At 42.7% G+C, this 15,360-nt stretch overlaps 1 protein-coding gene across 18 annotated transcripts in view; it reads left to right on the forward strand.

Moving 5' to 3' along the window:
* The window catches only part of MAGI1 (membrane associated guanylate kinase, WW and PDZ domain containing 1), a 641,903-nt gene that overhangs the window by 607,083 nt on the left and 19,460 nt on the right, over positions 1-15,360 (forward strand). For 8 of the 18 annotated variants that reach the window (XM_072785490.1, XM_072785491.1, XM_072785496.1 and 5 more), the window contains 5 exons: positions 3,674-3,757; positions 6,630-6,721; positions 8,280-8,472; positions 11,359-11,652; positions 14,653-14,856. In XM_072785490.1, the coding sequence (XP_072641591.1) occupies positions 3,674-3,757; positions 6,630-6,721; positions 8,280-8,472; positions 11,359-11,652; positions 14,653-14,856 (867 nt within the window). The remainder of the gene's footprint in view (positions 1-3,673; positions 3,758-6,629; positions 6,722-8,279; positions 8,473-11,358; positions 11,653-14,652; positions 14,857-15,360) is intronic. The other 10 variants (XM_072785493.1, XM_072785497.1, XM_072785504.1 and 7 more) reach the window with 6 other exon arrangements.

Below are 15,360 nucleotides of genomic sequence, written 5' to 3' on the forward strand. Positions count from 1 at the left end.
AGGATCCATTATGTGTTCAGTTTGGGGTGGACTAGATGTGGATGGTGGTCAAATAAAGGGTCTGTATTAAAATGGATTTATTTTTCCCTTCAGTTCAAAGAAGTGGCAGATAAGAGCTGCTGTCTCATTAATTCTTCCTCCCCGTGTAGAGATTGTGGCATGTTCTCGTGAAACAGCTCTGATGTACAATAGAACATAAATATGATTGGTTTAGATTGTAGGAGCAATAAGAAGAAATTAAATGCTTTCTCGTTGGTCTCCTAGTTTTTGAGACTACTGGTAATTTTTTTTTTTTTACTGTTATCTGTCTTTTTAAACATTCCCCTTAATACGAAAAAAGAGAAAGAAAGCAGTGAGTGATTTGTGCTTTAATTATTTATGCTGTGGTTAAGTGTGTTCCTTTGGCTTCAATATTTCGATAAATATGAACTAGTGATAGCATACATCCTAATTTTTTGGCCCTTATAAACCTGATATTGCCTTCATGTTTTATTTCTTACCTTTTGTTATGAAATGATTCTAAGGACTGTTCAGGATAAATAATAATCGTTTATCCTATACCATTATCAATGAAAGCTCCCAAGGTGCTTTCATCTTAGGGGATGCAGGCTAACTCCCTTTTTTGGCAGTTGCTATTGCTGACATTTTCTCATGAGTATGATTGGTCAGGATGAAGCCACTTTGGAGGAAGAACATGCACTTCATTTTCTCTTTGGGGCATGGGATTGGAGAGAATGTTTAATGAGGGAGAAGGCCTAGTCTGGTGAAGGGTCTGATGAATATTGGAAGGAAGAAGAGAATCATTCTGCTCATCCTCCTTATGGCAGCCCCAGCCCCAGCACAAGTTTTCTTTATAGCCACAGCTGTGGTTGTTTCTCAGGCAAAACCCCCTTGGCTTCACCCTCTTGCCCACCCACTCAGCCTTGACTATGAAGCCTTTGCTTTGCTGGCTGGGACAACTGCTCTGTGACCCAAGCAAAACAGGGGAGTGAGGCCAGCATCCCTACCTGAGGAAAACAACTGGTCACATTACTGGGTGAAATTCAGCACTTAAGGGGCACAAGGCAAGTCTGGAGTCATGATGATTATAAAACTTTTGAAGTCACGCAGGAGTCCCTCCATCCTTTTCCTCCTCCAGGGAGAAATATCCTTGCCCCTTACTGTAACAGTGTGGGGAATTAAATAAGCTCTTTTGGCTAAGGGTTGACTATGCTCACAAAAGCCAGATAATTTGAGAAGGAATTTATTTAGTTCCCGGTCTCAGAAGACCCCTAGAGTATGCCTGAGGCCAGGTCAGAGGAGATGAAGTTCCATTTAGAACATCCCTCGTAAGCATTAGTTGCTAAGTATGAACATGGGGTCTGTTCTCACTGTGACTTCTAACTAATTGTAGTGGTTTCATTGAACAAATGCTTTCCACAGAGGTATATTTTCACATTCTTTTCACATTTCTCTCTAACCGTGTGGCTTCTCCAATCAATGGCCCAACTTCAATTGATGCTGAGATATTGCTTTATTGACCAAGCTCCTGCTTTTCTCAATACAGTATACATTTATGACTTTCCCATGTGTGAATCTTTTTGTGATAAAGTAAGTCATGTTCTGAAGTGCTGGTGGGGCATCAGATTGACAGACAATTCTAACACATCCATTTAACAGGAGACTCCAGCTCAAATACCATTTGCGCCTTGATGGAAGCAAAATTCCTTAAGAATTTGGTATTTAATCAAATTTTCCAAAAACTTTTTGCCAGAAAGAAAAGAAGTAAAATGTGTACTCTTACGACACAGCCAGATGCTTATTTAAGCACCTAAATTGTTCAAGTGACTATCAGACTGAAATATGTGGACTGGGGCCAGTTTTGTCTTCACTTTCTATAACATCTAAGGAACAGGGTCTAACAATACAAATGAGAATCAATTTCTTTTTGGTGATTGGAGGCTCCATAATTGAGTGATCGTAGCAACCTAATTGATGTTAAGATTCACATGGATTTCTCTCTCATCACTCAATGAGCATAATGATGAGACGTTCCCTCCTCCCTCCAGTGGTAATTATTTGGTCTCTGTCACAGATTTTCTTTTCACAGTACCGCAAACAAACCTACATCAATCTTGTCTTAAGCAGTATTTTGCTTTATCCCAGGTCCGTTTCTCCCATTACCTTAGGTGGTTTTTAATCTCATCTTGCCCTGGGGTGGGGTGGTTGGAGGGTAGAGGGTGAGTGGGTGGGAAATAGAGCATGTAGCCTTGTTAGATGCGATTCCCTGCCCCTCCCCCAAGACATATTAAAAATGAACAAAATACTCCAGGAGAAACAAGGAAGTTGAAGTCAGGAATAATACTTAATTGGACCCATGTTATCCTCTTTTTATTTTGAAAACATTTTTCTTATATTTCATTTTACTTTAAAGGGCATTGTGAAGATAAACACAATCTCTGATCAGATTCCTTCACATGGTCCAAATGCTGGGCAAAATACCATATTCTTGATAGGGCCATTTGTCAAAACACCAGTATCAAAATGAATCAATCTTAATTGCAGATGTGTTAATAAGTTCCCTTGAAGGGCTTTAATTTATAATTAAAAGCAAGCATGGAAGACCTTTAAAAGCCATGTTGCCTGTGTTGTCTTTTCTCTAGCAACATATCAATTTGCTAACATGTCTTTAAAAATGACCCTGATATGATCTTATTAGTAAATGTTCAGGGAGACCAACTAGTATCCACCAGTGTGTACTACAAAAAGTCTAAATAAAGTATGCGGTTGAAACAGTGCCTGTTGACAAAATAATTTGGAAAGAAAAAAGTCAAAGCTGTTGTACCAACATTGTAAACCTGTCCTATTCAGGAGAAACATGCTCACACATTTGAAATTGTCAATTGGATCCTTTATAATAGTGAGTTTAAGGAGCTTGGTTGCTTCTAGATGTTAAGAGCTGTTATATGACAGTTCTTATTTGTGTTTTGTTCAGATCTTGGCCAGATCTAATGATTTATGTCTCTAAATAAAAGACTACTCCAGAGGTGCTTGGATGGCTCAGTTGGTTAAGCATCTGACTCTTGATTTTGGCCTGGGTCATGAGATCGAGTCCTGCATTAGGATCTGAGCAGAGTGTCTCAGAGCCTGCATGAGATTCTCTCTCTTCCTCTCCCTCTGCCCATTCCCCCACTCTCCCTCTCCCTATCTTTAAAAAAAAGAAAAAAAGGACTGAATTGCCAAGAATTCACCTGAACAGCTCTTAGTACAAGAATGAATTCTATTGGGAATCTGATACATTTTGAAATAAATAGTGTGGCAGTAACAAAAGTATACTTTTTTTTTTTTTTTCAAAAGGAAATCAGAATTTAGACAAACCCAAAGTTCATGACATGATTAAAACAAGGTCATACGAAAATGTGTACTTTAGGGTATAAATATGAAGAATCTAAGATGGTAATGGTAGTTGTATGGAACTCTCAGTGGAACAACTGTAAATACCAGCTTTTTGACAAAAAAAGCACCATGAAAAAAAAAGCTAGAATCAAACTGTAGTCTTTTAAAACCCACAGCAGCCATGACCTTTACTGTGAAAGCTTAACTGCACATTCCTTATCAATCAAAACTAAATTAAAATGAAGTAAGAGAAAGCACATACATTAAGGTTTGCAAAATTGTGAAATTAATATTCCAGCTATGTCACCTTCGCCTGCATCGGGATTGAGCAAGGGAGAGAGAGAAAGAGAGATCAATTCTACGAGTTTTGGAGAATGTCAGAGTAAGGATCCGCTGAAAACTTTTATTCCTCCATTATTATTCATACTGTTTGATGTTGTCATTGGTCCCTGGGGGGGGGGGGGGGGGGCTGGGGAGAAAGTCAGAAAAGGGAGGGAAGAAAGAGAACTGCCATGAACAGGAGTGTTATGGCGCTCCTGTTGACCAAGCATAGACCAAAGACAGGATGAAATAAAAAGTGATGGGCACATTTTATCTAAGTCTGGGCATTTGTGTCTGTAGTAATGGAGACACCAGGAGGTTTTTCTGCAAACCTGGTGATTCCATTCTCTGTAATTATCAAAGGAAGTCTTTTGACAGTTTTATTGAATTATCGCTGGCATTACCAAAGGAGGTAACTGCTGACATTGCCCCCATGCAAAGGCTTAAAAAGGAAGGAAACTGGACAAAGTTTTCTTAGTTCATTTTGATTCAGTCTCCAAAAATAAGTGATATTAATATCAGAAAGATAATTCTCCCCTGCTGCCTCCTAAAAAATTCAATTCTTGTAAAATCTGCCTGAAATAAAGAAGAGAATAAACCATTTGGTGGGGGGACTGGTTTAGAAACTTCAGTGGCCCCTGGGAAGAAGTGGCAGCAGAGAACACAAGAGAGAAATTCTATAATTCTGTAACACGGTTCACTATTGACTTATCATCCAAGTTACATTTTTGAGTACATGGAATTTGTTTGGTGGAAAGATAATGGTTAAAATGCCAAAGTCAAAGTGCCAAAAGACTTTCTTTGTAACATGTTTGGGTTGGTGTATCATATTTGTGTCCGTGTTTTCCTAGCTCGTCATTGGCATCTTCCACACCCTCAGTGTCCTTGGGCACCTTCCTTTTCAACAGGAAGCTCTTTAAATAAATTTGCCATTTATTTAAAATAAATTTTCCCATTGATTTTCAGAGAGACACAAACGCTTTTTTCCTATGGACTAAACTGTATGATAAGCCTAAGTCTTGGCCACAATTGCCCGTACCATGACAGCTGACACCTAAATGAGCGAACGAAGGCAGAAACTTGCTACATTTGGTGTCACTGTAGAAAGGGCACGTGTTCTTGTGTTAAATGATGCTGAGAAAAATGGGTATAGGCTGGACGTCTCTGCTGAGATCCTTCTCTTGTTTGCAAAGGGCTCAGCAAACTTAAGGCAGACTCTGCCAGGAACCCAGAGCCGGCCAGAAAGCACCCGTGGTCTATTTTGGAAATAATCTTCCTGCTTGAGTGAACTCAAGACAGAGACCCAACTTGATTTAATTTGTTGTTTCAGTGAGGCTATTAGAGCAAATACCCTTTAGCAGCTACTCGAAAAGAAAGAAAATATTGTTACCTTAGCGTGCTCAAGAAAATATCATTCTCAAATTGTGTTTATGGGAGTCCTATGATGTAGCTAACTGCTTGTTCCATGGAGTCTTGCAGCTTAGCCTCCGCAATTATAATAAAAAAGCATTGAGCATAAAGCAGCATTTAAAGCTCGCGGCATTAAGATAGCTCAGGCAAAAATATTGGATTCAAACTTCTCTCACTTGTACTTACCTGTTCATTTAGTTTCTTGTCTCTCGGTATATTATTCATACACTGTACATTTGAAGGTAGTGGGTGAGTCACTCTTGCCAATTTGAAACCTAAACAGCCGCCTTCTTCTTCCCGACCCCACTATACAAAATTGAAGAAGATGTGAATTAAGCTCTCAGGCCTACACACTCCTTCAATCTGGAGCCCAACTAATTAAATAAACTAGAAAGGATGTAGAACAGTATTTGAGAATCTCCTTTAGGATTCACTGCCACTAAAACATTTTTTCCTTTAAATAAAAGATGTGTCATTTTGAAGACCATAAAACACACTTGTATACATTAAAACAAAGAAGAATTAAATAGAAATAAAATTTTTATTAACTAAGTAACAGAGTGGTACCTAGAACAGTTTCAGGTACAGTGAGCACTGTCTTACAGAAATTACTTTTCTTTTAATAAATGAGATTTTTATTTTAAAGCATGGACCATTACTGAGTTTTAAGAGTACAATATTAAGTGATTGGATAATAAGTTAATACTTACAATTTTAAGATATTATAGGCAAATTTTGGAGCAAAGCAGTCATTCCAGGAATAAAATAAGAAAATATGGAAAATTGATGTTGAACATTTTTATAGATCAGATCACCATTCATGTTGAGAATATGGAAGGCTGGCTCCTTTTTGGTAATGCCATTGAGATCACAATAAACTTTGTAAAAGTTTTTAATATTAGGAAATATTGGGATGATCAAGAGTAACTTTTGGCAAAAAATGATCTAACAAAATCAAATTATTAGGTTGCTGATCTTGATTAAGGGAGAACAAAGTGCCGTTTTTTAAAAAACTGAAAACTCTTGTAAGTCAAGCTATTTTCTTTCATACTCTACTTGGTATAACATCAGATGACTGACCAGGGATCAGGGCTTCTAATTTCTCAGAGTGAGCTTCTGTTTCCACGGTCACTGTGACTCAGCATCAGCTCTTTCCTCAGAGGTGGGCACCCACTTTATAGTCTGACACACAATGGTTTTAATTTCCTTAATTTCTCTGGCAACATTACCAAGGACAGTGGTCAACACTGACTTCTGGTTTAGTCCAGGATAATGGCTTGGGCCTGATTAGGAGTTATCAAACAGTGATTAGTTCTTTGAAGAAACCTAGGGCTCAATGACCGGTCCCACTGTTTGTTTCCACCTTGCGTCCTCTGTTTTGTCATCCATCCGGATAATTCTGCTTCTTTCCATGGTGGAAAGCTGTCATCTGCTCAGGCACCATCAGGATTGTTCCTATGTGTTCACCTTAATTCCTTTTCTGAGAGAAATCACCTTACTGTTCCTTCTTTGTTTCTCTGCAGTTCCAGACTGCCAAGAACAGGACATCTTCCTCTGGAGAAAAGAGACCGGATTTGGATTTAGGATTCTGGGTGGAAATGAACCAGGAGAACCTGTGAGTCTCTTGTCTACCTCTTCCCCCAAGGCTGTTTTCTACAATGTCAAAGCAAATTGGCAGCAGTAGCAAATCGCCAAGATTTGAGTCCAGCTAGGTGCAACTCAGACTGTTTCATCTCAAATAGTGTGGGTTATTCATTGAGTTCTGGGGAGCTCTTTTTGTCTTGAAGAAGAAGAGACTAGTGCCTTTCTTTAAAGGTTGTATTCATGTGCATAAAAAGCATCTGGAACTCTCCATCAAAGGAAATGAAAAACAAAAAGCAAAATAATAGGCATCAACTAATAAAATGAGGGCCAGATCCTTCTGGCCAAATTTGTTAAATTGGCCAGCAGGGAGTGGTCTTTGTGAATCAGTAGCTAGTGCATATAGAGCACTTGACAAGACATGAAAGATCAGAAGAGTAGGACCACTGTCTTGACCAAAGTAGAAGAAGAAACCTGAACAATAGTCAGGAGACCTTTAACCTCCCTGGTCCTCAGTTCCCTCATCTTTAGAACAAACTTAGTATAACACTGCAGGAATGTTTTGAAAGGAGAAGAAAGAACTAAAGATAAATACTGTTAATTTCCTCATAATAAAAATAACTGTTATCTATTGAGCACTTCCTAAGTGCCAGACCCGATGCTAGTGGCTTTTAACCTACATTTTCTCACTTCTCCATCAAATCCAGGAATTTATTCCTGTGTTTCAAAAGATCAAATAAAGACTTAGAAGGGTTAATCCACTTGCCCAAGATCATAGCATTCATAAGTGGAAGGACTGGAATGGGTCCGATTTCAGAGTCCACATGCTTAATCACTCCTTTGTCAAAGCTCTTTATAAATTATAAACTACGTAAAGGTAGTTACAGCATTATCATCTAGTGAGAAGGCAAGGAGAGCACAAATATTTTTGCTCAGGTTTAATAAATGGCAAATGTAACAAGACATTACATATAAAGACTGCTCTGCATGCACGTGCTAAAAGTACAGAAATGGAATGTCAAACCAGACTTTACTTGATTCAGTATTTATTTGCATTCCCTAATGCAAGGCAGAATGCTGTACCTTTAAAGAAAAGTAGTATTACTATTATAATTTCCAGAGTTTCCTGAAGGAGGGTTCTGAGGTAAACAGAGAAGGAGAAAAGATTTGCAAACAAAGGAGTAAAGTGATTTATTTCTGCAAAGGAGAAAAAGAGTGAGTCCTCACCAGACTCCAGATGAAGCCGAAGGAACCAAACAAGAGGTGGTTACTTTTGGGACGCCTCACTGGGTCAGTCCAAAGAGCATGCAACTGTTGATCTTGGGGTATTGAGTTAGAGCCCTACATTGGGTGTAAAGATTACTAAAAAAAAACAAACTTAAGAGAAAAAAAAAGAAATCATTACTTTTCCATCAATTAAGAATTGTAGAACTGTCAAAATGGCCTGGTACATAATGGGTGCTCAATAAATGTTTATGGCATGGATACAGGCATGAATGAATGAATTGAATTGTTCTCAGAAATGTGAAGGCCATCAGTATAATAGTAAACCAAAAGGTCAACGTTTCATCCATCATCCAATTACTCAACAGATTTATATCGGTCACATCGTACCGCTGGGTGCTGCTGATACGGACGGCCGCCTGAGGTCTGGGGATGAATTAATCTGTGTGGATGGGACACCAGTAATTGGAAAATCACACCAGCTGGTGGTCCAGCTTATGCAACAAGCTGCCAAGCAAGGCCACGTCAACCTCACAGTGCGGCGTAAAGTGGTGTTTGCAGGTATGTTTTTCATTTATTCCTTTAGACAGTTCATTGTCACTTTATGTACAGAAAGGGCCCCCTTCCTGTGTCTGCCTCCTCAAGCATCTATTTTAGCAAATCTTTGCAAATGTGATTAAGCTCAGAATTTCCAGATGGTTTGCTTCTCTTAAATCCAGCAAAACTACTGTCATTCAAAAGTACTTTAATGTGCCATTCAGACACGCTCAGCAAAATCTTCTAGAAGAGGACCAGTTGAATATACCCCTACCTCTCCTTCTCTCTCTGCCAACCAGAACTTAGCCACCTTCTTCATCTGATGTTAATTCTCAACAAAAGAGGTCATTATAAAAGACAGGAAAACTGTTGCTTCAAGTTACAACAATCAGTTTTGTGCCACCAAATAAGCTCATAAAAAAGTCAGTGATACCTTATTCTTTTGTTGCCTTTCATATGTAATAAGCCAGAATTTGTTTCCCCTGTAAGAAGGTGGTAGAACTGGCCAGTTCTAGGCCATCCTTGACTCGTTCCTCCTGTCTACAAGCTTTAAAGTACTTGAGTTATCAAAACATACAAACCCTTTCCAGCTCAACTCAAATAAAACCTTCTCCGTGGAACCCTCAGAAATTCCCTCCTTCTTCCAACTGCCTTCCAATTTTGGCATTCCTTCCTTGCCATTTTTGTGAATCATGGTTTACTTTTGTATCAGGATCTGCCATTTTGAGACAGCTCATTGTGTAAGTATCTCCTTCCCATTCACCCACCGTCTTGAAAGCACCCACATTGGTGGTTTACTGTGTGTCTCCAGCCCCCGCCTCGAAATAGTCAAGAAAGAGTGCAGAAAAAGCAGATTGTTGTATCACTTGAATTACTGAAGAAATATGACATGAAATATTATCATTTCTTCAGAACTTTAATGTTAGTAAAACAGATACTTACCAAATAAAATAAACTGGCCCCTTGTTTAAAAAAAAATTGTATAACTCATTTAAGTGGCATATAATTAAGTATAGAATTAAGATATCAGATTCCAATAGGAGAGTCCTACCGTACTGAAACCGTGGAAAACGGTATTAATCAGTCATGGATTATACCCATAGAGCTCACTTATGGCCTCAGAATATTCCACACAGTCTGTAGCAGTCTGTTAGAAGTGGCTTTTGAGATGGGATGAAAAGTTTCGATGTTACTGACACCCTCCCCCCCCAATAATAGAGCAATGGCATTTTTGTTTCAGATTTATTTTTTAAATATTAAATATTTGGGATTTTTAGCTTTGGGTCAAAGGCATGTTAAATCTATAAGGAGACATTAGACTAAGTGCGGTAAGCCACTCACAAAAGGACAAAGACTGTATGAATCCGCTTATATAACAGACCGAGAGTAGTCAAATTCATAGAAACAGGAAGCTGAATGGTGGTTGCCAGCGGTTGGGGAGGGCATAATGGTTCATTAGTGTTTAATGGGTACAGAGCTTCAATTTTGGAAGATGAAAAAGTTCTGAAGATGGATGGTGGTGATGGTTGCACAGCACTGTCACTGTGCTTAATGCCACTGAGCTATAAACTTAAAAATGGTTAAGATGGTCAATTTTATGTTACATATATTTTACCACAATAAAAAAGTATATGAAGGGAGAAGCTTCAAGAGTAAGTATCTTAACCCAAAACTTGAACACACATTTTGTTTGTAGCGTCAAATGTGGGTCATTCCTGCTTATTATTTTGGCTATTTTGGTGTGCTTTATGTCACCTGATGAGGCAGTAAAACTGGCATTCTGAGGAAGGCTAATGTACCCAGGAGTGTGATCAGAGTAGACAACGACATCTGGAAGGTAGGAAGAGAAACTAAGTATACCTCTGCCGGGTGTTGTCAAGAATCCCACAATATGGTGATTTGAACGGTAAAGTCCACATGCACAGCCCTCTCTGCCTGATAGAAAAGCGGAAAGCAAAGCGGTTTGGAGAGCTGAGCAGAAGGGTGACCTGGAGGGTGAGGAGAAGGTGAACCTGCGCCAGAGGCTCCTTAGTGGAGGTGGGGGTCCTCACCGTGCAGCCACACCTGCCCTGCTCCTCGCGGTCCTGTGGGCCATGCCCCGGGATCTAGTTCCGAGTGGGCGCCTCTGGCAGCCACGATGAGCCCGAGAGCCGGTGCTGACAGTCAGGCTGCTGCTGTGCTCTTGCGGGGTTTGCACCCGGGCTCCTGTCCCCAGCTGCTGCCCGGGAGAAGGAGCTGGGGCTCCCTCCTCGTCGCTGTCCCCCTGCACACTGGGGGGCCTGTGGGCGGAGCAGGGGCTGGCTCAGCCGGGCCTCTCTCTCTCCTCCCTCTCTCCTCCCTCTCCCCTCCCCTTCCCTGTGTGCCCCCTCTCTGCGCCTCCCTCCCCCTCCTCTACCCCCTGCCCCCTCTCTTCCTCGTCCTCCTCCCTTTCCACCTCCCCTCCTCCCCTCCCCTCCCTCTTGCTCCCTCCCCTCCCCCTCCTCCCTTCCCCCACCCCTCCTTCTCTTCCTCTCCCTTTCCTCCTCCCCCTCCTTCCCCTTCCCCTCCCTCTCCCCTCCTCTCCCTCCCCTCCCTCTTACCTCCTCCCTTCCTCTCCCCTCCCTCCTCTCTTCCCCTCCCCTTCTCTCCTCCCCCTCCCTCTTCTCTCCTCCCCCTCCCCCTTCCCCCTCCTCCCTCTCCTCCGCCCTTTCCCTCCCTCTTCCCTCTCCTCCTCCCCCTCCCTCTTCTCTCCTCCCCCTCCCCCCTCCTCCCTCTTCCCTCTCCTCCACCCTTTCCCTCCCTCTTCCCTCTCCTCCTCCCCCTCCCTCTTCTCTCCTCCCCCCTTCCCCCTCCCCCTTCCCCCTCCTCCCCTTCCCCCTCTCCTCCCCTCCCCCCGCCCCCTCCCCCTCTCTCCCTTGCGCTCACACGCAGCCCCCAAAGCGGAGAACGAGGTGCCGTCGCCGGCCTCCTCCCATCACAGCAGCAACCAGCCGGCGTCGCTGACGGAGGAGAAGCGCACCCCGCAGGGCAGCCAGAACTCGCTGAACACGGTGAGCTCGGGCAGCGGCAGCACCAGCGGCATCGGCAGCGGCGGCGGCGGCGGCAGCGGCGTGGTGAGCGCGGCCGTGCAGCCCTACGACGTGGAGATCCGGCGCGGCGAGAACGAGGGCTTCGGCTTCGTCATCGTGTCTTCGGTGAGCAGGCCCGAGGCCGGCACGACCTTCGGTGAGTGAGTGTCCCGGCCGCACCCCCTCGCCCCTGCACCCCCGCCCCGCCCCGCCCCCAGCGCCCCGGGGTGCAGGGTGCAGGGTGCGAGCGAAAGATGGCCAAGGTCTCATGAACAGGAATGCCTTCATGCTTTCCGCTTCAGGTAATCAAAGCCTTAATTGGGGATGGAGAGTGTGTTCGGTAGCTTCTCCCCTCCCGAGGGCTGGAACCTTGCAGCTTCCACGCAGGATGCGTGTTCACAGGCACACAACCTCCGGCGTAACCGAAATTGGCATGACCCGTGAAGAGCAGCCCCTTGGCAGTGCAGGCTGAGTGAGAAATCCCGTGGCGAAGAATGCCGTTGTGAGGTCCCCAGTTAGGAAATCATTAATAGCGGAAGGCTCAGCGGGTCAGAGAGTTTTGGGAATAAGCTTATGGTTGTAAAAATGCCTAGGGAACAACACAGGTGTAAGGAGTAAAGGTAATTACAGGAAGTGCCCGGTGCACCTTATCTGCGTCCTTTCTCTGTCCCCATCTGAAATTTGTAAATGTTCGATAATAACTTTTACCGTTTTCTGCTTAAGAATCTAGTTAAGTCTTTGAGGGGACTCACCTGCAAGTGAAGAGCCGTGTGTCTTCACTGCCCTTGAATTCCAGCAGGGCTGATTTTCCCATCTCATCCGGATGTTGGGGGTTTCAGCAGAGTGTGGAGAAATCCACTTGTCACCCTTTTAGAAGGCTAACTGATGGGGTGTACTAGCAAAGACAGGACCCTCATGATTCTAAGAATGTCATAATCTGTGAATCTATTTCCTGTTAGAATGGATTCTAAAAATGTACTCCAGAAATGATCCATCTTCTTTATTAGATAAAAAAATCATCTGTTAATCCCCCAAGCACATGTGTTCATTAATACGGAATAGGATGGGGAGGCAGGCAGGGCTATGCAGGCTTTGAAGTTTACTCAGTTCTATCCCCAAATGACTTGTCCACAAGAGTCTGATGACCAGGGGCCCATGTCACTGCCACCCAAGATCAGGCGAGGTGCTCCATACCTTCAGCTTCCTGATCCAGTAGAACTCCCTTTATCTTCATTTAGTCTCTAGAAGTTGCTTCCTGCTAAAGCCATTTCCCCTGAGGTCTGTTCATTAGGAGACTGAGTCAGTCAGGTCTATGCATGTGTGGCTGCAGTAACAAACACCCGTTACTAACCATGCTTTTGTGAGCTACATTAATCAAGTCACAGCATGTCATGAATGGATGACTGGACGTCAAGGCAAGGTTTTTTGGGTTTTGTTTGTAAATTGATTTGGGGGACTTTTCTGCTTAACTTAACAATATAAAGAAAGGCAGAGGGGGGAAAGAAATCCCTTTGCTTTCTTCAGATCTTCAGTTTGATTGTTCCCATGTACCCCCGATAGTCTCAGGATTTCAGAATTCTTGGTTTCATTTTTACAGTGAAATAGATCTGTCAGGTGGGAGGCTATGTGTTATTTAATGAATATTGAATGTATTTTCACAATTTGGTCTTTGATTGTTTTCCTCTGGCACTTACAATAAACAAATTCAGCTTTCCCTAATACCTTGCATGAGACTTCTGTTTCAAACCGTGCAGAGCTTTCCTCATACCTGCTGTTTGATACCTTTCTCATGTGAGTTGTCCATGGAGATAGGCTAAACTTAATCTGGACCTTGAATTTGAGTATGGAGATAGAGTATACCAGACTTGCCTTTTGGATTCCAGAGGGCTGTTTGCTTCCTTACAATTCTGTGGCCTTGACCTCATGTGCAATGATACGCACTTGGGCAAATATGTCAAAATTCAAAGAAATTATAATGCCTTTCCCCTCACATTTTATCCTCAAGGTCCAAATGATAACAGAAGCACTTACTCGGTTAGTTACGGTGACTCCCATGTTCATTTTATCACCATTCCAAAAGGTGACTCACCTGCATAACTGCTTCACAGTCCTCAGAAAGATGAATTCCCACAATAGGTAAATACACACTTCACTGCAGACCCTCTGTCAGGACTCAAAGCCAATTCCCCACCCCTCTTGAGAAGTTAGCAGTGCTCGTGGTTGTGACATGGGGTGCCTCAAAGTGCATTAAAAAACCTCCCTCTTCAAGTGCACTTTTCCTGGCTTTTACATTGTAGATGTGCAATAAGTGATCATGAGAAAGGAAATGATCAAAGGAAAGGGTTGAGGAAGGATTTGAACCTGGCTTTGGATCACTGTCCTTAGCCTGAGCAGATACCAGGTTTTCAGAGTCCTTTAAGGGGATTTTTGGGAGAAAAAGAGTTGGATATCAGATCTAATGAGCCATTTGGGCCCTACCTGGAACAGAGGTCACAGAAGGGAAAATAGGTGTCAGGGTAGGGTGCTTTATTGGCTCATGTCTTGTAATTATGCCTTTTTCCTAAAGCTTTCATCATTCTGGAGGGAAGGCAGAAAGACTAAGTGTTTGTCCATTAGGTGTTTGCAGAGGGAGTTTTGGTGGTAGCAGACTCTCATGCCTCACCAGACGCCTAGTGATTATTTTTTCTAAATGGAGAAAGAACAAAACATTGGCAGAAGCTGAAACAGCAGCTGGCAAAAATGAAGTGACACGAACACAGAATGTGTAAAAGCATCCATCCCAGCTCTGGGTTTCACATTTGCAGACCCAAAATAAGCCAACAGCGAGTTATTTTGGGGCTCTTGAGAATCTCTGAAGCTGCTAAATATCACAGATTTTGTCATTGATCGAAGAAGGGAAGCTGGGGTTTCCCCCACATTTGGGCTGGGGCAGGGAGCGCAGCTAGGAGCAGTCACCGCACGGTGGCAGCTCCTCCTACACAGGCGCTGAGTATTGCCAATGTTTTGACCATCGGCACAGAGCTCTCCTTTAATAACATTTGCTTAATGCTTTAATTAATTAACACTTAACCTTCTCTTTCCCTTTTCAACCCTTTTTCTCCTCCCTTTGCTATATTCCCACGTAACTTAAAAAAAAAATAAAAACTCAATATCAAAGCAGGCAATGCATGTGTGGCTATGCCTCACAAAATAGGTCGGATTATTGAGGGGAGTCCTGCTGACCGATGTGGCAAGCTGAAAGTGGGAGATCGGATCCTGGCAGTGAATGGATGTTCCATCACCAACAAGTCCCATTCAGACATTGTCAACCTAATCAAGGAAGCGGGAAACACAGTTACCCTCCGCATCATTCCTGGGGATGGTAAAGTATACCTCTTGTGTCTCTCGTTCTCTCTCGAGCTTTCTGTACCTCTCTTTCTCTTCTGTCTGTCTCTCTCATTAGGATCCATGTAATTGAGTAGTGTTGATTTAGAGGCAGCATTACCCGTCCCTAACTGAGCATACCCATCATATAAGTGTAAGCCATCATTAACCTCCCCTCCCCCCTCCCTTTACTTAATCATCTTGCCCTGTGACCCTGTCTTACTGCACATGCAGACATTGCAGAAAATCTTAACTTTCTCCATTTTATTTTGGTTTTGGTCCCCATGTCCTTAAAATGATAGAATAGTTTGAAAACAGGCAGTAAAGATCCTCTGATGTTCTATCTGGAAATGATTAAAGATTTAGAAAAAAGAAAAAACCCCTAAACTTTAACTGTATGAGGGGCACCTGGCTGGCTCAGGCAGTAAAGCATGTGTATCTTGATCTCAGGGTCATGAGTTCAAGCCCCACTTTGGGTGTGGAGCCTACTTAAAATTAAATT

The sequence above is a fragment of the Canis lupus genome, chromosome 19 (assembly GCF_048164855.1).
Source record: "Canis lupus baileyi chromosome 19, mCanLup2.hap1, whole genome shotgun sequence".
Taxonomy (NCBI): Eukaryota; Metazoa; Chordata; class Mammalia; order Carnivora; family Canidae; genus Canis; species Canis lupus.